This window comes from Leptosomus discolor, chromosome 2 (assembly GCF_034619465.1).
Source record: "Leptosomus discolor isolate bLepDis1 chromosome 2, bLepDis1.hap2, whole genome shotgun sequence".
NCBI classification, from domain to species: Eukaryota; Metazoa; Chordata; class Aves; order Leptosomiformes; family Leptosomidae; genus Leptosomus; species Leptosomus discolor.
This window is the reverse complement of record NC_141392.1, coordinates 2089081-2111977: the sequence shown is the minus strand read 5'-3', so window position 1 is coordinate 2111977 and position 22897 is coordinate 2089081. Positions and strand designations below refer to the sequence as shown.

The window sequence follows — 22897 nt, the reverse complement described above, 5'->3', positions numbered from 1 at the left end:
TACCCCGTCTGCTCCCTCGACGAGCCGGCTCCGCTGCTTCTCGCCACGCCGGCCGCCGCGGCGCGACGCTGTGTGGGGACCACTGACGTTGCCGTTTTAACGGCGGCGGACATGGTGGAGGTGGGAGCGCAGCCTTCAGCTCCATGCCGCTACCGGGACAGCTCCCGGCCGGGGGCTCCCCGCCGTCCTTCGCCGCGGCGCTCGGAGGGCCGGCGGCCCTCCGAGCGCCGCGGCGAAGGACGGCGGGGACCCCCCGGCCGAGGGACTACTTCCCGCGACCGGCCGCGGAAGAGCACAGCGGCGAGGGGGAAACAGCAGTACTGCGGTCCTCCCTCAGGGGGAGCGGGCGGTTCCCTCCGGGCGTGGGCGGCGAAGGGGGGATCCACCGAGCCCCCTCCCTGGTGTCCCAGCTCCGTGCTGGGGGCTTCCCCTGAGGCCCAGAGCCGTGTAGCTGTGGCGTCCTGAGGCGGGGGGGGTGTCACCATGGGGCTTTGGGGTTGAGGAGGGGCCAAGATGGAGGGGCCTGGCTCCGGAGGGGGAGGCCGGAGGGGGTCGTGTCAGGGTCCGAGAGCAAAGCAGGCCCGTTTTCCCCATTGAAACCTTGGTGTTTGTTATTTTGAATGTCTTAAGGGCAATAATAAAATGAAAAAAACCCAACCCTCAGGCCTTATCCTCCCTGTTGGGCCTGTGGGCAGGCAAAGGAAGGCGGGGGAGGCATGAGGGGGATCCGGGCCTCACAGCTTTTGCCTTATTAGTGCCCCGGGGGTGCTGCAGAGGTGGTACCCAGGGGTGATGTGGGGGCTGGAAGGCCGCTGGCAGGGTGACGGAGTCATCGTGTGTCCCCCCGCCAGCAGCAGGAGGTGGCACTCCGGCTGTTCTCAGGCACAAAGCTCCCAAGTCAGCGCACCCCAAAATGCACAGGTGCGTCCTCTCCTTGTGCTGGTGGTCCCTGGGTGTACCCCGAGGGCAGCACCCCGTTCCCATGCTGGCCGTGGCCCCGTAGCAGAGCCCCGCTGTGCAGGGGACGCACACACACACTCACTGCCCGATACTGGGGACCCTGGGAATGCCCGGGAAATGCCAGTGCTGGCTCTCTTCAGCCCTTGCCCTCTCCCCTGTGGCGATGGAGACACGTACCCAAAGGGCATTTTGGGTTTTTTTTTTTTTTTATAGAAAACGGCAACTGTACAGGCAACATTTACACAGACGAGGGATGGGAAAGCCAAGGGAGAGGTCGGGCCTCCCCCTGCAGCACAGGCGGGCAGGGAAGGCAGCCCGGGTGGGAACGGAGTTGCCACCTCTCCTCTTGCAGCCCACGGCGGGAACCTCCTGTCACACAACCAGGAAGCAGAAAGAAAACTGGGGAAAATCACCAAAAAAGTAGGGAACAAAGGCAAGGAGAGGGAGAGAAGGCGGGATATGGAGACCTCCTCCTCCCTCAGCCTAGCCACAGCGTTGGCTCTTGGGGTTGGGTGGGACACGGATACCTATGCCCCTGGGATGCAGGGGACAGCGAGTGGGGACGGCGAGGCCGGCTGGGGCTCTCCTCCCCTTTTTGCAAGTCTCACCAGCAGGAGAAGCGGCTTGGGATGTTCCCAGGCCCCCTGGAAGGAGAGGAGAGCAAGTCCCTCGGTGCCTTGGGGACAAGGGCAAGAGAGGGAATAACACTGGATACCAGCCTTCAACTCCGTCAGAGAGGAGGAGGCCGAGAATGGCTTTTGGCTTTGAGCTGGGGAAAATATGCAGCGTGGGAGGCGGCTGGACCTCGGTGAGATCCCAGGGGTCTTACACACACACAGCGTGGGGAAGGAGAAGGCACGTAGGCCTGAAGGCATCACACAGCCGAGCGTGGCATGAGCCAGGCCAACCCTGCAGGAGTGGAACTGCCCCTGGGCGCGACGCCTGCCGTGGCGGCGCGATTCGGCAGGGGCAGGCGTGAGGTGTTCTCTTCCCCCACGGCGCCGAGGCGGCCAAGGCCTCGGAGGAGGATGCGGAGCCGTCTCTCGCTGTACCTGCACCCTCCGGGTGCCTCTGCTAGATGAGGATTCGGAACAGAAAGGAGACAGCCGCTCCTAGGGCCAAGCCCAGCGACAGGAAAAAGGCCATGACGGCCCCAGCCGTCTCTGCTTCATGGGCGAGCACTTTCCTAGGGGAGAAACCCACGTCAGACCCCGAGGATGATGCCGTGAGTTCACCGGAGAGATGGGAGGAGGCCGCAGAGGAGCCAGAAGCTGTGCTCCTCTGCAGCAGAGGAACAGCAAGAGCAAATCCCCCTGGGCTCCAAGAGCCTGCCTCCACAGCACGGGCTCGTAAAGAGAGAAAAAGTGCCCTCAAGCTCCCAGCACCAGCCCTCCCCGACTCCTGCCCACTGCAGCCCCCCCAGCTGAGCCCCAGCTGGGCTCCTCGTGCCCCTCGAGGCTGCTCGCCCCGCTGTGGGTGCCACCTTGCTCCCCTCCAGATCCCCCCGCTGCGACCGGCCCCTTCCCCAGCACGGCAGGCGGGGGGGAAAGGAGAGCCCAAATAGCTTCCTCATCCCTAGGGTGTGGAGGCGCAAGGCTGGGAGATGGGACGGCGGGGTTGTCCTCCTTGTGGTGCTGTGGGGATTCCCCTCTGCGCCTGCATCCCCTTCTCCAGATGCTGGGCAGAGCCAGTCCCCAGGAGTCACGCTGGGGCTGGCACCTGGGGGTGTAACCAACCCTTCCCCTGTCCCCCAGCTCTTACTCACTTGGGCCCGAAGCACATGCAAAGGCTGGCCAGGTAGCCGTTGGAGATGGAGAAGAAGATCATGAAGATGATGAACCAGGCGTCGTGAGAGAATAAGACAGGCAGGTAGTGACGGGGCTGCACGTTGCACAGCATGAAAAGAGGGATGAAGATGACACGGAGGGCCACCATCACCGGCAGGAGGCAGCTGTCCTTCCCGGGCTGGGAGAACAACACAGGTCAGCGAGCAGCTGAGAAGACGACATTCCCCATCCCGTTCCCCATCCCATGGCGGGGGCTGTACAGAGGCTGTCCCGGCGGCTGCGGAGGAGCCACCGAGGCGGCCAAGTCGCCGAGAGACTTTCTCCGCTGCGACAAACCTCGGCGTCGCCGCCTGCTGTGGTGAGGAGGCCCTGAAAGTCCTGTCCCAGCAGCGCTAGAGCCAAATTACCGAGTGGGGCTTGCGAGCGAGCGACTGCTAAGCCCTCGCTGGAAACAACAGGCAGGCAGGGCCTTGTGCTCGCTCACGCCATCTCCTCCAGCCACCCCACTGCGCAGGACAAGGCTGGCTGAGGTAAATCCCCTCTGGCACCTCAGGGCCTGCAAACTGGGCTTTAACCAGCTCTTCAGCCTCCCACGCCATCCCCCACCCCCACCCCCCCCAGCCAAGCAGGGGCAGGATCCAGCAATCTGGGAAAGGGATTATGCTGGAGCTGTTTCAGGCAGCGCTGGGAAAGGCACGGTCCCAGTTATGTTCTCCTCAGATCCTAACAGAATCCCTGGATGCGTGAGGCTGGGAGGAAGAAGGAGGCACCGTGTCGTCCCCCCGCTGTGTTGTCCCTGCAGCTGGGACCGAGGCAGCCCCTGGTACGACAACGTGCCTGGCTCTGTCTGGGGCAGATGACAGGGTCACAGATGACAGGGCTGGGGTCAGGGGAGACCCACAGCGGCCTGGGGAGCCGCTGGGCTGGCAGAGCCACAGGACGCTTCAGGAGCGCAGGAGGAAGCTGGGGGTAGGCGAGCCGCCGTGTCTGCGGGCAAACTGGCAAAAGCAGCAGCTTCTCCTGCTCGAGGAGGAGAAAAGGAGCGACTGGGGCCCCGACCAGGGAACTGAGGCCCAAACTGCAAGCAGTGAGATTTTCCACCCAGCCTTGTTTTGGAAATGTCTCCTGCTGGGTCATCCCACCACGGAGGCTGTGGCCTGGACACCAGGCAAGGCGGCTCGTGGCCAAGGCCGAGGGCAGCCAGCAGCGATGGCTCCAGGGCCGCGGGGAAGCCAGGCCTGGACAGACCCCACGGCGTGGGATGCTGAGGAGCTTCTCTAAACAAACAGCCTGGACAATAGAGAGGGAAGGGGGTGGGAAGAGACACAGACGGGATAGCCCCCCCCCCCTTCCTCGCCCACCCCCACCGCAGCTCCCGTCGCTCGGAGCCAGGCAGGGGAGAGGAAAGCGAGGGGACAGCTCTGAGACCCACATGGCACGGCTCTGCCCTGCTCCCAGGACAAGGCTCTTTAAAAAACAGATGTGTCCTGTGTGGAGGCCAGAGGTTTTATTTTGGGCTGCCCTGTCTTTCACCCTCTTTCCCCGCTGCCGTCCTGTCTTGCTGTTTGCATAGCTGGAGTGGAGGTTTGTTTACAAAGGGGCTGAAACGGAGGAGGCAGCTTCATCCAAGCCATGCTGAAGGAGGGGTGGGAGGACAGGACAACATTGTGGTTCTCGGCTCTGACCCATAAATCATAGAATCTCTGCTTAGGACTTAAAGCCAAGGCAGGAGGCAGCTCTGCACCTCCTTCCTGCTCCCAGCCACGGATGGCAGCCCCAGCGATAGCGGTGGCCGAGGGGCCTGGGGATGGAGACCACCTGGGTGGTTGCTCCCTGCCCCACGCTTACCCATGTGAAGAGGGCAGTAAGACTCCGTCCTGTCCAGTCAAAGACATTAAAGAGCAGGAAGCAGGAGACAGGGATGAAGTAGAGACCTGCAGAAGGGGGAGAACGTCACTGACAAGTCCAGGGCGCCCCAGGCCCTCCTGCCGATTGCACGGAGACCGTCTTTCAGGTCTAGGTTCTCCTGGTTTCCTGCTAAGGGCTGGAATGGTCTCCCAGCCAGACTGGTGTCCGCATCCAAACCGTCGTAGGCAGTGGTTTCCTCTTCCCCTCAGGCATCCTGTATTGGTTTCGTGTGGCACGATTTTGGTAGCAGGAGTGGCTGGTGGGAGAAGCTGCTAGAAGCTTCCCTTATGTCTGATACAGCCAGTGCCAGCCAGCTCCAAGATGGACCCACTGCTGGCCAAGGCTGAGCCCAGCAGCAGCAGGGGTATAGAACCTCTGTGACAACGTATTTAAGAAGGGGGGGGACACCAAAAACCCCCCTGTGCAATTGCAGACAGAGAGAGATGTGAGAGAAACAACTCTGCAGACACCAAGGTCGGTGAAGAAGGAGGGGCAGGAGATGCTCCAGGCACCGGTGCAGAGATTCCCCTGCAGCCCGTGGGGAAGACCATGGTGAGGCAGGCTGCCCCCTTGCAGCCAGGGGAGCAGATCTCCACCTGCAGCCCATGGAGGACCCCACATCAGGGCAGGTGGATGCCCAAAGGAGGCTGTGACCCCGTGGGAAGCCCCCCGCTGGAGCAGGCTCCTGGCAGGACCTGTGGCCCCGTGGAGAGAGGAGCCCACGGTGGAGCAGGTTTGCTGGCAGGACTTGTGACCCCCCCGATGCTGAAGCAGTCTGTTCCTGAGGGACTGCACCCCACGGAAGGGACCCACACTGGAGCAGTGCGTGGAGAACTGCAGCCCCTGGGAAGGACTCACGTTGGAGAAGTTCATGGAGAACTCCCTCCTGTGGGAGGGACCCCACGCTGGAACAGGGGAAGAGCGTGAGGAGGAAGGAGCGGCAGAGATGTGTGATGAACTGGCCACAACCCCCATCCCCATTCCCCATCCCCCTGTGCTGCTGGAGGGGCAGGAGGGAGAGAAATCGGGAGTGAAGTTGAGCCTGGGAAGAAGGGGAGGGGTGAGGGGCAGGTGTTTAAAGATTTAGTTTTTATTTCTCGTTATCCTGCCCTGGTTTGATTGGTAATAAATGAAATTCTTTTTCCCCACGTTGAGTCTGTTTTGCCTGTGGCAGTACTCACTGAGTGATCTCCCCCTGTTCTTATCTTGACCCACGAGCCTTCCGTTATATTGTCTCTCTCCTGTCCAGCTTAGTAGGGGGAGTGACAGAGCGGCTTTGGTGGGCACGTGGCGTCCAGACAGGGTCAACCCACCACACGTATCTACTACTTCAAGCCCCACTTTCTTTTCTCCCATCTACCTTGCTCCCAGTTTCCTCCTAGCCCACCCCACCCCATGCCACACTTACCCCATCCGTTTCCCTCCCCGAGGACAGTGGACACCTTGGCTGTGATGGAAGGAAAGACGCCGATGGTGACCGTGAAGACAAAGCAGACGGACACGGCCATGACCCAGAGCTAGGCAGACGGAAGAAAGAGGCTGGTACCAACCACAGGGCAAGGGACCAGTGCAGGGCTGGTCTCCTCTCCCCCTGCTCTCCCACACCCGTGCCCATCCCCGGATACGAGGGGTTGCTGACAACTCAGAGACCTTCTTAAAAATAGCGATGACCGAGGGCTTCTCATCAGGGTTGTGGATAGGGATGACCTTTGAGTTATTCTGCTCCATCCCATTGGGCTCGTCTGCAGGGAGAGACACAAGTAGGGCACAGCAGACTCCAGAGATCTAACTGAGTCCAGCCCAGCTCTTCCTCTTACTCCTTCCTCCTCTCAGCCCCTCACCTTTCTTAATCAGGTCCCTCTTGGTCTCCAGCTCTGCGTTGTACACACAGTACTCGGTCTTGTCCTTCATGGAGTAGTATCGGAAGAAATCCTGCAGAGAGACAGCCACAGCGACCTCATTTCACGCGTGAGGAAAGAAGGCTGCTGGGGGCTGTGTGGCCAGAGCAGATGTGGGCAAAGTAGTCCTTCCACTTATTTCTGATACCGATGCTTTCCTGGTCACCCAGCGGCTCATTGCCACCGTTCCCCAAGGATACTGGGATATCTGAGGTGGGAGGTATCCCAGAGATCTCCCTTGGGACGGGGGAGAGTTTGCCCTGACCCAGGAGGTGGAGGCTGGTTGGGGCTAGTGGGCCACGGTCCATGCGCTGCATGAAGGTCCTGTGTCCCCACACCCTTTCCCCCCCCTCCCCAGGACAACAAAGTCTCACCATGCGAGGCAGAAGGATGTAGGAGATGATTGCCAGCACGATCGCCACACAGGCCGTGGTGAAGTAACCGATGAAGCTCTCGGGTTGCTGGGCGCCAACTGGGAGCACAGGAAGGAAGGAGACGAGGGCGGGGGGGGGCGGTGGGGTGGTAAAAGGAAGATGACAAGGGCTGAGAGGAGCGAGGCCCCGCTGCCATCTCCCACCCAACCCTACAGCACGACCCCGGCAAGACGTGGTTGGCTCTGGGAAGGCTCTGCCACGCGCAGGGCCGGGGTTACTCACTGGCGATACTGAAGATCATCGCCAACGCGGCAAAGGTGCCCGCCAGGCCCTGCCCGCTCATGATGGGAGCCGTGTAGCTGGCGGGCAGGAGCCCTGCCAGCCCAAAGAGGCTGCTCTGGAGGATGGCGCCGAAGGCTGCGAAGGGGAAAGAGGAGCCGAAATGAGCCACCAAAGGCGAAGACGAAGCCAAGGCCCCCGCGCTCTGAGGCAAGGCAGGTCCCCCTCCTCCTTGGCTCTCCCACAGCGAGCTTCACGCTTTTCTCCCGGAGAGATCAGCCCTAGCCACAGGGCTCTGCCTCCTTCCTCCCCCCGCCCGCCGCTGCCTCACTCACAGTTGATGAAGATGATGCTGATCATGGTAAAGACGAAGAAGGGAAGAGGCTCCATGGCAACCTTCACCATGATTGCGGTGACTAAAAACACCAGCCCGATGGCCACCAGGCTGCCCGAGATGCGGATCTGCTGGGGTATCCTGCAAGAGAGGGTCTCAGCGAGGAAAACCCACCCCCCTAAAAGCCTGTGGGGCTGAGGCCAAGCTCTGCCAGGGGAATCCCAGCCAAACCCCAGCACAGGAGACTGGTGTTTCGCCTTTGACTCGACGGAACGGTCCGTGGCTCGGCTCAGTGCTGGGGCAGGAGGACAAGCCAGGGCTGGGTGGCCCTATGGAGGCTGGCAGGGGCCAGGACGGGGCAAGGCTCACCGCTGGTGGATGAAGGAGTTGAGGCAGGTGAAGATGAGGAGGGGCACCATGGCGCAGAGGGTCATGAAGTTGTCAAACATGGACGGCAGGTAGGAGGGCGCCAAGGCAGCCTCACCGCTCTGGTTCCTGAAGCTTCTCAGCTCCTCCGGCTCCGCGAGGCGGCCGATGAAATACTGCGAGGGAAGGAGCCCGGTGGGGCCGTGGTGCAGCGAGTCGTGTGTGTGTCCCCCCCCCAGCACACTCAGGCCACCCCTGGACGTTACAGGGGACGATGAGTGTCACGGGCAGCAGCGGGAGGGAAGCCCTCACCTCCCTGGCGGTCATGAAGAAATTCCACGGCAGCAGCGTTCCCAGGCCGAGGATGAAGAAAATCAGCCAGACAGCTTTGTACCTGCGGAGGGGACAGAGCAGTTTTGGAGCAAGGATGCTGGGCAGAGCAGGGGACAGGCGTCGCTCTGACTCTGCAGCGGGAGGCACCAGGAGGAGAAGGGAGGATGACATTTCTTGCCCTGGCCCTGCCCCTGCTGGCCTGGGCTGCCAGAGGTTGTGGCACTGCAGAGGGGCCATGGGACGCCCTCCCAGGGAGGGTAAGGCGGCAGGGGGAGGCTGGCTGCTCCTCAGCAGGTGCCATCGAGACGCACAGCAGCTGTCACCAGAGCTGGGAGGGAGTCACGCTCCCCAGGCGTGTTGCCACACAGGAGACTGTTTACAGCCCCTTTGCTGCGGAAAAGCTGATGGGAAGAGCATCTCGGGGAAGGTAGCCTGGTGAGCGTGCAGGAGAGGGAGGGGGGGGTCCCCCAGATGCAGGGTGCCCTGGTCCTCCCTCACCTCCTGACATCCTGGGTGTGCCCCCACAGCCGCCCCAGAGCCCGGCATTACCTATCTTGGGGCCCGTCTCTTGCTGTCATCTTGTGCGGCAAGGGTCAGCACTGGTCCCAGCGAGTCGCGTGGCTTCTCTCCGTCTGGAAAGCAAACAGGGGATTTTTCTGGGGGAGTGAGGGATGCAGGCCAGGCAGGGGCAGTGCTGGTTTTAACCCCCCCCCCCCGGCTGCGCTGCCAGGGAAGCGCTCCACAGCCCTGGGAGCCGTTGCCGAGCTGGGAAACGGCGAGAGCGCAGCCCAGCAGCTTCGGAAACCTGCGGCTCCGAGTCCTTCAGCTGAGGGGCTGTGACACACGGCCTCATTCTGCTGGCTGGGGAGGGGGGGAACACAAGGAGCCTTCCCTCCGAAAGGGAAACCGCTTTCCTGAGGTGCCCAGACTGCTCCGCGCCGGCCGCCCAGCGGCTCCGCAGTAAGCTCTGAAGGGATTTGTGAGCCTGCAGCTCTCTGGCCCCAATCCTGGGGCTGCGAGCGAAGCATACGCGCGGCGGGCTGCGTCCACCCCTCCCCACCTCCCTCCCACGGCGGCACAAAAGACACATTTAATTCAGCAGCCTCAACCATGCAAAACCAGCCCCCCCCCCCCCCCCCCCTTCTCCATTTCCAATCCCTGCTTCCCTGAGGCTCTCGCAGCCCTTTCCTGGGTCACCTTGGGAAGCCAAGGGCGTCCCTGGCACTGCTGTGCCTCCCTCCCCAGCACCCACCGCTCCTTTTTCCCCCCGCCGTCACCACCTGCCCAGCTCCTGCTACCGCCCTGCCGATGCTCTCCCCGCAACCAGCCCCACAGACACCGCCCTGGGAACCCCGAAAAGGCACATTCCCCCCCCCCCGGTTGTGTCCCCCCCGAGAAGCCACAGGCCTGCCTTGTCCTTTTCCAGTCCGGACGGTGCAGCATGGGCTGCTCTGGCACCTCTCCCAAGGCTTCATCTGCAGAGGGGCTCCCAGCGCTGAGCCCCCAGCCCCCCCGGGGCATACCCCTCTGCTGCCCGCACTGCTGCCCGCTACAGCATCCCTGCCTGCACCCTGCCAGGTAGGGCGTGGGAAGAGGCAGGCGGGATGCAGCATGCTGGGATTTGTAGTCCCTGCCAGCCCTGGCGTGCGTTAAAGGCAGCGGAGCCCGACCCTCGTCGCAGGTTCTCGCTTGGTTCTGGGCACAGCTCACCTCCTTCCCCCCCCCCCCCCCCCCCAGCCCGGTGTGGTTCTGCTGGTGGGGGAAGCCTACGGCTGTGATGGAGCCAAAAACAGAGCCGTCAGGATGCTGAGAAGGATTTGGGAAGCTGCTTGGATAAGCCCGAGCAGGCTGACAGGTACGTCTGCGTTGGGACCGAGAGCCCCACCAACTTGGGAGGTGCCACCCCACGGCGCCGGAGCCGCCCGCGGTGCTGCTCCCCTGCCTTCCCACGCAGACGGCTCAGGGTATGACAGCTCCTGCCTTGCCCTGGTGAGCCACCCGGGGCTTCCAGAGAAAACATCCCAACATCCCCTCCCAGCAGACCTGCCAGTGCCTCCGTGGGCAGGAGAGCCCTGACCCTGGATGAGCGGGGGGGGGGGGGGGGGATCTGCAAGCACAACTCACCCCCTCGCACACAGAAACCCCGCTGGGGCTGCCGCTTGGCTCCGAGCAAGCAGACCGCTCCCCCAAACAGCCAGGAGAACCCCAGCTCCCCCAGCAAGCCCTCAACACTCTGCCCCTTGCCCAGCCAAGCCCACGGTCCCCCTTCCAGCCCCCTACCACGTCAGGTCAGTGTCCCAAGAAACCAGGACAGTGACCGACCCCCGCAGACATAGCTGGGGAGGACGGAGCCAAGGAAAAGCCCTGGGTTTGGTGTATTTGAAGGCGGTGCAGTCTGCCCCCCCCCCCCCCCCCACACACACACACTCGCCTGCTCTCGGAGGGGAGCGTCAGGCCCCCGCTCAAGTCACGGGGACCGGGGCCATGTGGATCTGGTGGCATCCGCGGAGGAGGAGAAGAGGTGTCGGGTACCACCGCTGGCACACGGCCTGCGTCCCGCTGCCCAGGAAGGGAGGAAGGGAAGGGAAGGGCGGCGTGGAGAAGGTGGCGGGAGCTGGGGGTGTTGGGGAAGAGGCAGGGAGGATCAGGAGTGGGGTTTGGGTGGAGGGGGGGCGGGGGGTGCCAGGGCAGGGTGCTGCTCCACCAGGCTGCTTTCCTGGCCTCCTCCTGCTTCTGCCCGGAGAGCACCCGCATCCCCCGCGTCAGGAGGCCAGCCTCCTCGGTGGGTGCTGCCTGGCTGCCGCCTCCTGCCTGCTCTGTTTGTTTTCTGTCTCACTTCACTAAGTGCCTTCTAATTTTTTTTCCACAAAGAGCCGGTACCTGCCAAGGGGCGCGCGGGTCAGCACTCATTACGGCAGGAAACGCGTCCAGCCCGCCGGCTCTTCTGAACAACCCTCCAACGAGCAGAAAAGGTCACCCAAACCCAACGCCAGCCACAGGAGGCAACCCTGCTCCCAGCCGGCGAGAGCAGCCTTACCCTAAGGGACCCAGGGGACCGAGGCCACCCTCCAGCCACCGGGCTGGAGCGCCACAACTCTAACCACCTCCTGGAGCAGCCTCTTGATGTTCAGCCCAGCCACCAGTTCGGTGGCTGCACAGCCTGGAGGACAGGGAAAAAGAGGAGCAACATGGGGCCAAGGACATTCTTTTTGTAGAATTCTGGGCGTAGAGCAGCCTGATTTACCCCCTCAGAAGTGATGTGTAAGTGGAAGGAGCAAGATAAGAAAGAGTGGGCTTCACAAACCACAGGCTAGCACCTCCGAGCGGGTACAAACAAGAGGTGGCACAACTTTAATGGCCCGTTCCCCTCGCACAAAGGACTTGACAGACGCTGAGGTATTGGGCCACAGCGCAGTCCCATCGCCAGCCAAGCCCTGGGAGCCCGCAGCAGGGCCAGCTGTCACCAAAACTGCCTAACCTCTGCAGAAAAACTTGCACTGCAGGACAGCCACGCCTGCCGGCGGCTGTGTCACCCGGCTTCGGAGATTTCCCTACCTCTCCCTTCCTGCGCGTCGTCTTTTCTCCTGCTTCCACCGAAGGTGAGCACGGCACACGCTTGGCTTTCCATGCAAGAGCGATTTCACGGTGCCCGGGCAGGCATGCTACGGGTTTATACCCACAAAACACCAGCTTTTTGAAAGAAAAGCCCTTTAAGCCACACCAAGCGTGGCACTGCCCCTCCACAAGGGGCTGCCAGCAGGTGGCAAGCACGCCGCCTCCTCCTGCCACCACGGGCAGGGGATCGCTTTGCAGGGCTAAGGTCAGCGTGGCCAAGACCCAAGACGGGGCAGAGCCAAGCACCTCACCTGGCTTCACCCCATCCCCTACATCTGCTCGGTGACACCAGAGCCCTCCTGGCAGGAATGCCGACCCGGGGGCCCGCCAAGGTCTACCCGTGCGTGCCACAAGAAGCCCTGGCGGCCGTGATGCAGCTGAAGGCTGGGAAACGCTCCGAGACCACCCGTTTCGTGAGATTTCACGTGCGTGCCTGAACTCTAACCACGGCGCTCGCGGGTTCTCCTACCTTGTGCCGGGGTCCAGGGAACCAGCCTCTTGGGCAGCACGTAGGAGCGCGCGTGGTTGTGCACCATTGCTGCGCCGCCGGGACGAAGGCGAGCCCTCCCAAAATAAGGGCAGGTACCCCGCGTCCACACAGAGGCTGGTCTGGCTCAAAAGCTCGGCTAAGAGCGGCACAGGCACGGACTAACTCCCTGACTGCTCCCCCCCCAGCCTCAGAGCCGGGAGGGACATGCTGTCCACGTGTTTTGGAGCCCGTGGCGGGTTTCACTTCTGTGAAATCCCCGCTTCCCCCCCTCTTAACTCGAGAGCCTCTGAGCAAGAGCAGCATCACTCCCCGCACACAGAGCTTCAGCCGGGGCTCCCTCGCCCTCCAAGGCGGGATGAACCCTGAAGTGGCTCCTCCACGCCAGCCACAGCTTTACAGGCCTGGATCGTATCCACCCAACAGCCCATTTTCCAGAGAAATTCTAGCTCAGTTAGTCACCCAGGCGCAGCTCCACGCCTTCGGTCCTCCTTGTGGGTTTTTCCCCGCCACCTTCCTCGGCTCCCTTCCACCCTTCTGGAGAAAGCGGGGCGGGGAGCACACAGGGCCCGCGAGGGAGCGAGACGCCCCTTTGAGAAGCGGCGCAAGGCTTTCCTGCTTTGCTTCTGCTTTGCGGCTCACAAAGATGATTCGACGTGTTTTTATGCACACCAAGCTATCTGCAACAGCCCCAGGCCTTGCTGAGAGTGGCTGCCTCGTTGTGTAATCTTCTTTGTGGATTTGGGGCCTTTTTTGGTTTGTTTTGTTTTTTTTTCCTCCCCACCTTGTCTATCACTTGACACCTATCTAAACTGAAATCCATCTGCCCGCTGCCCAGCGTTGTCATGGTGTTCTGTACGCTTCCTAGCTGCCCCATCTCCCCGCGAAGCTGAGTAACCCAATCACCTCAGCAAGCCCTGCCATCTCGTTGCTCCTTCCCTTTTCCAGGTCACTCACAGACGCGTTGCAAAAAAAAAAAACAAACCCAAAACACGGGACCCAACACAGTGACCTCTCTCCGCCGCAAAAACTGACCGCTGACTCCTACACCCTCCTTCCTGTTTTCGTACCAGTTACGGAGCCCTCTGAGGACCTTCCCTCTCGACCAGCCAAGTCCCCTAAAAACTGGGCTGAAAGCCCCGTCTGAATGCTTTTTTGGGAAGCAGCGTGGGCGCCGTGGGCTCAGAGTCCCTACGAAGTGCTGCCCCAGCTCGGGGAAAAGGAGCCTCCCCACGGACCACGTCCCTGCGCGGACACCCGGGACACGTGGCAAGTTTTCCCTGAAGTTCCCTCCAGCCCTTCTTAGAAACGAACATTATATCTTTCCCCCCTCCCAGTCCCCGGGGGCCGGGACAGTTGTGAATGGGTTACTAGAGGCCACACGTGACAGCCAGCCGGTTCACCCTCCCCTTTCCTTCTGGCGAGCATCGCCTTGCCCTAGCGACTTGCTGCCCTTTAGCTCTGCTTTCTAACCTTTCCTCTGTGGGTGCTCTGAGGAGCAAACCCCCCGCCCCGACACGCAAAAAGAAGGTGAAAGAAACCGCTCGGGCTCTTCTGGATGCGAACAGAGAGGCAAAAGCGTTGCTACGGCTTGGCTGCCTCCGATCCCCCGTCCCTCCAACGGACTGCAACAGGCCTCCTGCTCCTGGTGTGCTTTGTGAACAGCTTCCACCCAAGAGCTCATAACGCTTCCTATTATTCTTGTCCTTCTCCTTTCTGAGCCTTGCCTCCCTGCAAACAGGCTTGCTGCACCAGCCGCTCCCCCCAAGCGCCGCTCGTGCCTGCGTCCTAGCAGCTTCGCGGGGGAGCAGGATGGGGGCATCTCCGCCTCCTCCCTTGCCTCGCTGCCTGCAGACGAACCCCTCCGCACCGCCAGGGCTTGGCAGGCAGCAGAAACCTCCTGCCAGGCAGCCCGTGCAGCACCCTCGCCCCACAGAGGTCAGGGTCCCCGGGCGATGCTTCTGCCCTGCTTCGCCTTGCTCCCTCCGCTCCTCCGTGGGCGAAAGGAGAGGAAGCTCCAGACCTTCTCCGCCTCCAGTCTTGTGACACTCAGCCACCCCGCGATCTCCAGGCAGAGCAGGAGCTACGGAGACCATCCCGGCTCCCAGCACGCGCCGCTGGCCGTTATCTCGGCTGCCGGGTGGCACGGGGAGGCGTGGGGAGGGGGGAGGATTCAGCCCCGTGGTGTGTTTTGAACTGCACACCCCAGCCAGCTGCAAAGTCCCTTATCTGGAGAGGTCAAGGAGCCCCAAGAGGCTCCCTGGGGGCCCCTCGGCCCCAGCAGGTAAAGTGACCCAGCCAGGCGGTAAACTCCACAGGGCCCGGTGGGACTCCAGCACCATCCACGAAGGGCTTCCCACCAGGGAGAGGGGAGTGGGCCACGACGGGACAGAGCCAGCCCTAAAACTACCCCAAATAACGCAGCCGGGACTCTTCCACCCATCACCAAGTCCCCACAAGGCTGTGGGCATCCTCCTCCCCACCGGGGGCTGCCGGGTGGGTTTCCAGCCCTGACAAATCACTGCCCAAACACCAACCAGGGGGCTCTAGCGACGGCAGCCCCACGCTGAACGCACACACCTCTCTCCTCAGCACACCCAAGCCCAGGCTCACCTAGTCCCTGGCCAGAGAAAACCCCTCCAGGCACGCATGCAGCCCCCCCCCCGAGCAGAGATGGGTGCTCCTGCTCGGCACCCCACCAAACGCTGTGAGGAGACATTTTAACGTCTGGTAAGCAAGGAGCTTACCTGAAGGGCAGGTTGGTCCCAGCCCCTTGCTCTCCTGGTCACTTCAGGCCACGGGACTGCAGGGACACCATGGCCTTGGGAGAGGCAGGAAAAGCCCCCCAAATATTGGGGCAGTCACCTGCTCCAAGGCCAGTGGTTTAGGGGGTGCAGGAGGAGATACAGTGCCCGGGGGGAGAGCAAGAGCTAACAGGGGACGTCACTTCTGAGGAGGCGTCAGAGGGGGAGAGATAAGCTGTTCTCAGGAGCCTGTTTACAGAGACAGGATTCGCAGGGACTCTTCCAAGGAGTTGGTTTCCCTGATGGCACCTCCTCAGGTTGCTGTCCCCAAGGGAAGAGACCATCCCCTCCGCGCCATAACCCCGAACTGCTTCTTGGCAGACTGAGGAAGGAGGCACATTTTTTTTCCAGGGCTAGGTTCAGGCTCCGTTTGTTGGAAATTTATAAAAAATAAAGACCCTTTTTTCCCCCCAAGGGCAGAGGGAGGGATTTGCTCAGGGCTCCACTCAATGCAGCTGCAGAAACCTCCGAAACCAGGCAGAAACCACCTCCAGGACCCGGACGGTGCCTCCAGGCAGCTTTCAGCACTCCAGGGGCTGCCTGGAGGTGGGATGGGGCAGGCACAGAAGCTCACACCAAGCTCACGCCACCTGGCCATGCCTTCCCACGGGAAGGGGAGAGCCCCAGGATGCTTTACCCCAGAACCTTCATCCTCGCTCAGCATCCTCTGCAGCCGGCACCCCCCCCCTCCTTAGCCCTCATCCACAGGGCTGGCCCGAGCCCCTGGTGGTGCCGGCTCTGCCCGGTTGCCGCAGGGAGGGGGGGGGGATGCTGCAGGAGGAGGTGCTCCGCCGAGGTCGTTGGGAAGAGGCACAATGGGAGGAAGCCACATTTCCACTTCCCAACGGAGAAAGCCCAACGGGACCCCTGGGGAGAGCGACCGGACGCCGCTAGTGTAAAAAACCAGCTGGGAGCACAAGGAGCGGCCAGAGGCAGCCCCAAATCCTCCTGCACGGAGGAGCCCGGGCCTTGGCACAGCAGTGCCACAGGCCACCACGTCCCAGGACAGCCACGCACCGAGGGCAGAGGCTCCCGCCTGCCCCGCAGCCTGGCTCTCCCGCAGGCAGGTGAACGCTCCTCATTTCCACCCTGGGCGGGTGGGAAGAGGGATGCTCCTTGGTGGGCTGGGGCAGCGCTTAGGTAAGGACCCCTTGGGGCATGGCTGCCAGATGCTTCTCTTCTGCTTTAGTAGCTTTCCCCCCCGCCCTCGCTCCTGGAGTCACGCTTGGGCTTGCTCAAGAGTAATCACTGTCTGTACAGATGCTATCTCGGTCAGCCGCACCTTGGGCAGCAGCAACAGCCCCGTCGGAGGGATGGGCTGAGCCTACGGGACCGTGACCCCGTTCCCCCTCTCCCGTCCGCAGCTGAAAGGGGCGAAGCTGAAACCTGCAAGGAGGAAGCAGACAGCAAGGCAGGATGAGAACAAACCAGCTTGTGGACAGCCAGGTCTGAAGATAAGGACGCAACAAACGCATGGGAAGGAGCCCAGGGGATAGAGCCCCGTGGGCAGGGAATGAAAAAAGGGGCACGATGAGTTTCTCCATCCTCTGCCTTCTCCTGGGCTTGGTAGGGCCCTGTCTACCTGCAACACATGGCTATCCCAAGGTCACCACCGCTCAGGGATCAGTACCAGAGGGGAAGAGCAGGGCTGCAGGAGGCCACCTGCCATCGGTGGCCCCCAGGGTGCTGGGATGGAGAGCAAGAGAGGATTCCTCCTTCATTGCTTCATGTTCCTGGCCCCAGGACTGAGCTCAGAGCTGGCAGACCCAGGAAGGAGTCAGGCCAGGAACGACACAAGGGAGCTGAGCACGGAGCAACCTGCAACGAGGGGCTGGGGGAGAAGGCTAGGGGCAGCTTATGCTGCAGCTGGGAGGTCCTCAAAACAGCCCTGAAGTGAGGGGCAGGGCAGGGAGAGCTGCGAAATCATTGGGAAGTTCTTCTAAATCGATCCCCGAACGATGCAGGGAGCCCCCTCTACGCACAGAGCCCCCAGCCGAGGAAGCTTGGAGGGCTCAGCTCAACCCCAAACATGCTCCCCCACCCACTCCAAAGGCCACTCTGCCCTCTACAGGGGCCCCTCTCCCCAAAACAGGGCTGCTTCTGGAAAAGCTGGGGGGTCAACCAGTTGCGAGCGCACCTGCCCACAGCAGCCCCCCTGCCCACTGCCACCCGGCCACCTCCTGCACCCCGAGGGCACGTCCGCCTCCCTGGGGGACAGGCTCTCTCCTTCCAGCTCCGGCTCCTTCCCTCACGGAGCCGGTGCCGGGTGCCAAAACCAGAGCTGGCAGCAGGCAGGACCCTCATGCTGGCAACCAGCAGAAGCTGCCGAACCACTTGCCCCTGGGCTGCGCTGCCCCCCTTGCCCGAGCCCCCCCCCGCCCCCGAGCAGGTGGGAGAGCATCCCCAGGGCTGGATGGAGCAAGCCTTGCCCCTGCACCCAGCGGAGCCGGCAGAGGAGCTGCCAGCCCTGCCAGGAGCGGGGGTGGCACAGAGGCACAGCTCGTTTTGCCCCACTCAGCAATTTTTCAGGGGCTGGTCCGGGACAGCTGCTTCCAGCGTAGCAGGGGACGGACGGACGGACGGACGGACAGAGGAGCGAAACCAGAGCCAGAACAATATGATTTTCCCCCCGCCGTCACCATCTTCCCAGCTCCCCAAATTTGGAGGGGGGGGGGGCGATTCCTCCCCCGCTGACCAGCAGCCCCCCGGCAGAAGCTGGGACGGACGCGCGGGGTCCAACCGCTGCCGGCTCGGCGGCAGGTCGAGGCTGGCTCCGTCCCCCTGCCTGTCAGCTGCGCCCAGGACAGAAATACAAGGGCTATTTTGACCGTAGGCAGCTCAGAGCTGACCATTTCCAGCATGAAACATCCCCAGCCCTGCTGGGAAAGCGGGTGGCGAGCAGGGGAGTAGGTTTTGTCACTCACCGCGAGTCCCCGCCGTCCCCCTGCCAGCCGCCTGTCCTGCCAAGGTCCCGCTCGCTGCCCGGGCACCCGCGGCGCCTCACAAATCCCCAGCTGCCTCCAGCCGCTCGACGCAGCAGTTTCACAACGGACGGGGCAACGGTGGCTCCGCTCCAGGCCACAGGGCACATCTGTCACACCCTCACCCCTTTCGTCTCAGCCAAGGGGCACCCCACGATCCCCAGAAGCAAAAGGAGGGAGAAGCGATGGATGCCCTGGCTGGGGTCTGCTCCCCCCCCACGCGCCCAAAGCCAGCCAATTCCAAAGTGGCAGCCGTCCCCACGAGTCCTAGGAGCTGGGGGGCATTCGAGGAGCCAGGCACGCCTGCACATTTAAATTAGGCTGAGGGGAAGATGCTGCCTGCTGAGAGCTGGGCTCGCCGCGTCCCTCCTCTGCGGCAGCTCCAGAAGCTCCATGCGGGCAGCGCACGGTCTGGGGACCGAGGAGCGGAAAGCCAAGGCGGCAGCGTGCCATCAGCGGCGTGGAGCAAGCAAAGGGCTTGGAGCAAACACCCAGGGCGGAAACGCCACTTCTGGCACCCTCTTGCTTGCCTCCTCCCTGAACGACTCAGCTTCCCCAAACGCCCTGGCAGGACTCCGGTCTCACCCGTGGAGCCAGATCAAGGCTCGAGGTGGACGCCTCCTTCGGAAGGGATAAGTCAGAGCCCAAACCTCCCGCTTTCGGCGCTGGCCTCGGCTAAGCTGCGGCGAACAGGAAAACCTTTATGGGGGTGGGATCAGGTGGGGAGAGCCGACAGGAGGTGGGGAGCTCACCCCCGCGTCTGCCCAAAGCCCTGCAAAACACTCTCCTTCACCGCCAACAATAACAAGCGTGGCTGCAAGTCAGGAAAGGGCAAGTCACGTCCCTTCCAAATCCCAACCTGCCGACGCTGCCGCATCCCTGCAACCAGCCAACGCACCGTGTGCCACGGCCACGAGGTCCAGGGCTGCCTGGGACCACGAACATCCTTGGGGATGCCTCGGGTAGGCACGGAGAGCCCCACCTGAGAGCCCGCTGTGCTGAAACAGGGGGTTAGAGAGGTTGGCGTCAGCTTGCGGGCTCCACCGTCACCTCAGCCTTCCCCCCCCCCTGCCCCCCCATTAATCCGGGGAGCAGAGGAGACAAGGGCAGCTCTGAGGCTCCCTGCTGGAAGACCCGAGAGTACCATAGTCTCCATCAGAGCGGGCTGGACAGCCAGCAAGGTGTCCTGATGCAGCTTGCCCGAGTGCCTGAACACACTGGGACACCGGGTGACAGGGAGCCCAGGGGCTGAGCCCCGCTGAAGCCATGCTGGCAAACCCCTCACAGCCACGGGGGGAAGGAAGGGAGGGCAGCCGGCGGCAGACAACTCGCGTTTTTCCATCCACAGCCAGGCATCTTACTGCTGTTGGGCTTTGTTTCTGGGCGAGGGCTCTTCTTTTGGAAGGAGCCCAGCTGCAGAGCCCAGGCACACGGAGCACAGGGCCCTACAGCAGCTCCCTTGACACTCCCCCGCCCCCAGCAAGGCACGGCTCCTGCTCCCCATCACCCGGGCACCCCGCACCCGCTGCCTCCAGGGTGACAGCCCCGTCCAGGAAGGTGCCAGCAGATCAGTGCCCTGATGTGGTTCACCACCCAGTCACCCCGACCTTGCATGGCCACAAGGAGTGGGTGTGAGGACGGGAAAGAGAAGCTGCAGGGAAGGGTGGCTCGCTTCTTAATAGCTCGGTTGTGTTGCCTTCACCTGTGCTGAGTAGACAATGCTCCTGCTGTCAGCAGGACAGCACGGGGACCTACCCAACCCCACCGGCCACAGCCCAACACCCACAAACCCCGACGGGCTGAAAGCACCGTGCTCCCCACACGCAGCCCGCAGCAGCGGGCTCCCCGAGGGGGCAGAGGTCTTGTCCGGAGCAAACACCATCGGCGAGCTCATCCACAGCATCGAGGGAAGATAGTCCAGGAAAAAAAAAAAAGAAAAACAGAATCGCTTCCAACTTGGTCCTGAGGACAGGAAAAGACAAGGGCTGTCGAAGGCAGGGCAGGCAGCTCCTTCAACCCTGAGCCCCTGGCCAGGACCAAGAAGGAAGCTGTGCCACCAGTCCCTCCCACCTCCCCAAGCTGTTCTCCATGGGCAACCCCCAAGCCTAAAAGGAGGGAGGTCCTCTCACGAAGGTCTCCCACAAGCAAAAACCTGCAGCAAAACTCGAAGGGGGCTGCCCACCCCAAAGCCCTCACCGTCTCTGAGCTCCTCCAGGCGAGCCAGCCCTCAGTGTAAAGCAGCTCCCCGTCCCGGCGTGGCGTCGGCGGGTGGCTGTGCCAGGCGTGATGAACCAGCCAGGGGTGAGGACCACGCTCGGAGCCACAGCGCGGGCAGCAGTGGGACCAGCCACGGGGGGGGGTGGCCCGGGTGGGACGCCCCTCTGCCCAGCAGCCTTGCAGGAGAACACTGGTACGCGTTGGGGTTGGTGGCTTGCCCTGGGCACAGCGAGGAGGAGTTTGGGAGGAGACCCAGTCCTGTTGTTGTGACTCAGCCTCGGTACAGGGCCAGGGAGGGCTGCTCGCTGGGCGTGAGGCTGCCTGCACGCCCCTCGGATCCCACCGCTGCTCCCGACCCAGCCACATCCCTCCCAGCTTTGCTCCTCTCCACCTCCAGCCCCTGCCTGCCTCCTCCCTCCTGAGGCTTCCCAGTCCGCTCACTCCATGAATTTCCAGCTGGAAATTTCACAGCGAGGTGCTTTCCCTTCAGACGAGTCCTAAAAGGAAATGAACTTAAGCAAATCCCACCGGCAGCGGTGCGGTGGGAAGAAGGCGAGAAGGCTCTGCGGAAATCTGCCTGATTTCCTGCTGGCTTCTCCTGCCGGAGCCGGCGGGCAGGCAACAGGCCTCTGCTCCCCTTTGGCCTCGAAAAAAAACCCGGTTTCCTGGAGGTGAAGCCTGACGGGGCTCACCCGCGGCTTAACTAAAAGGCTGAAGGAAAGCCTTCAGCCCCGCACCCAGAACGCCAGGCTCACCAGTTTGGGTCACGGAGAATGCGCGACAGCCACGGGTACCCAGTGCTTTGAGCCTCCCCTTTGTCAGGGATCGGTGAGACCAGCGAAAAGCCTGCTCCAAGCCAGAGCAGGACCAAAATGTCACAACAGCGATGTTCACCACCAGCAGCAATGAAGTTACAAAGGGTTAGTGCTGCCCCTACGCAACAGCTTCCCTTGTCTCGTGGGAGCAACAACCCGTCAACCACAGAAGCAACAACCCTTCAACCACAGGAGCAACAACCCTCGTACACGTTCCTCACGCAGCACCACGGTTCCTCTCCCGCACGGGGACCCCAGAGCCCACGTACAGCAAATCTCCCCCAGGTCAGGTCTGCAGGGTCTGGAGCGGGAGACGGGGTGCAGGGCTGTGCTGCAACCTCATCAGCTGGGGGCCTGCGGGACGACGCATCCTGATGTAACCAAACCTGCTCAGGGTCCCCCCTGACTCCCCTGTACTTCTTCTCCCCATCCCACATCTGGCACCCTATTGACATAGGAAGCATCTAGCCTCGATGGCACTGCTTAATCAAGTCCTAATAGCGGCACGGCTGACTCCTGCCCACCTCCACACGCCTGCAGCTCACCCCGCACAGCGCTTTGCTCCTGAGCTTGCCGGCAGCGCGGCGATGCGGCTCGGAGAGCTCACAACCCCGCAGCCCCAGCAGCCCCAGCCACGGGGCAGCGCTAGGTGCTGGGGAAGGGCGCTCAGGGAGGCGAGCGGAGTTTGCACCGTGGGGTTGGTACAGAGCTGGCAAGGACCACGAGCAAACAGCACTCTGCTGATAAGAGCGGGCGTTGCAGCTTCCTTAACACTTGCCAAGGACCTGGACGTTACGCTGGACGAAAACAAGCGAGATCTACATCTGTCCTAGAGAAAGCACCAGAGGCTGTGTGTTCCCAAAGCCCATGCCCAGTGCCTCCCCGTCTGGACAGGGCAGCTCCTGGGCTCCCTCTGGCCCAACGAGCCAGTCCCCAGCCCTGCCTCTTGCCAGCGGAGCTGGGAGTGGAGCCAGGGAGAGCGAGGAAGGTGCCGTGTCGGGGTGGGTGCCTTGTCCTCTGCGCCCTGGCTTCCCCCCAGACCACAACAAGGAGGGAGACAGGTCAGGCCGGGGCAAGAACAAAACCCATGGCTCATCTTCAAAGAGGAAGAGGCTCGTTAATACCTCCCAGCCCAAGATAATGAGAGTAGGGATGCCATGATGGCAAAATGATGCCAGTATTTAATTATGCAGCTTGGGGAGGGAGGGAAAAGAAGGACAACTGCAGGATGGAGGTGCCACACCGCCCTGTGGGCTGGCACTACGTTTGCAGGTTCAGGCTGGAGGGAATTTCTTCAGTCTCTCCGCTCCATGTACCTGGCACAGCGTAGGCCTCCCACCTCTTGACCGCACTAGCTGTGGGGGAAACAGTCACCATCTTCTGGGGCCTACGCCACAGCCCTCGGTGCTGTATGGAAAGCGCCCCTTCTCTGTGAATACCTCCTCGGTGAGCCAAGAGCAAGCCCATCTGGCTTTTCCAGGAGCAAAAGGCAGGAGCAGGAGCGCTCCAGAGGGCACACACGTGGTGGTGGCACTGCACTGACACCACAGCCCTGGTGGGACAACCAGTGAAGCCGAGAGAAAAGCATCCGTGCCTAGTCACATCCCGAGACAGCTTTGTGGCCAAGGCAGGCTCCAGGGAGCCCGAGGCTGTCCGGCGGCTCGCAGGGGCTGGCGAGCGGAAACGATGCCGCCAAGCCGGGATACGGTGCGGGAGGGGAGTGGGATTTCCCGCCTCGG

At 62.4% G+C, this 22897-nt stretch overlaps 1 protein-coding gene across 1 annotated transcript; it reads right to left on the bottom strand.

Annotated features, from left to right (window-relative positions):
- Positions 1 to 1153: 1153 nt before the first annotated feature.
- On the bottom strand, positions 1154 to 15255 carry SLC29A1 (solute carrier family 29 member 1 (Augustine blood group)). The gene is made up of 13 exons (XM_086461825.1): positions 15089 to 15255; positions 8789 to 8871; positions 8219 to 8300; positions 7910 to 8082; positions 7542 to 7681; positions 7210 to 7344; positions 6928 to 7025; positions 6497 to 6587; positions 6306 to 6397; positions 6064 to 6172; positions 4596 to 4681; positions 2726 to 2925; positions 1154 to 2146 (listed from the first exon to the last, which is right to left on the bottom strand). The coding sequence occupies exons 2-13, from the start codon at positions 8815 to 8817 to the stop codon at positions 2035 to 2037; spliced, it is 1347 nt and encodes a 448-aa protein (XP_086317951.1). The 5' UTR covers positions 8818 to 8871; positions 15089 to 15255; the 3' UTR covers positions 1154 to 2034.
- Between the last annotated feature and the right edge of the window lie 7642 nt (positions 15256 to 22897).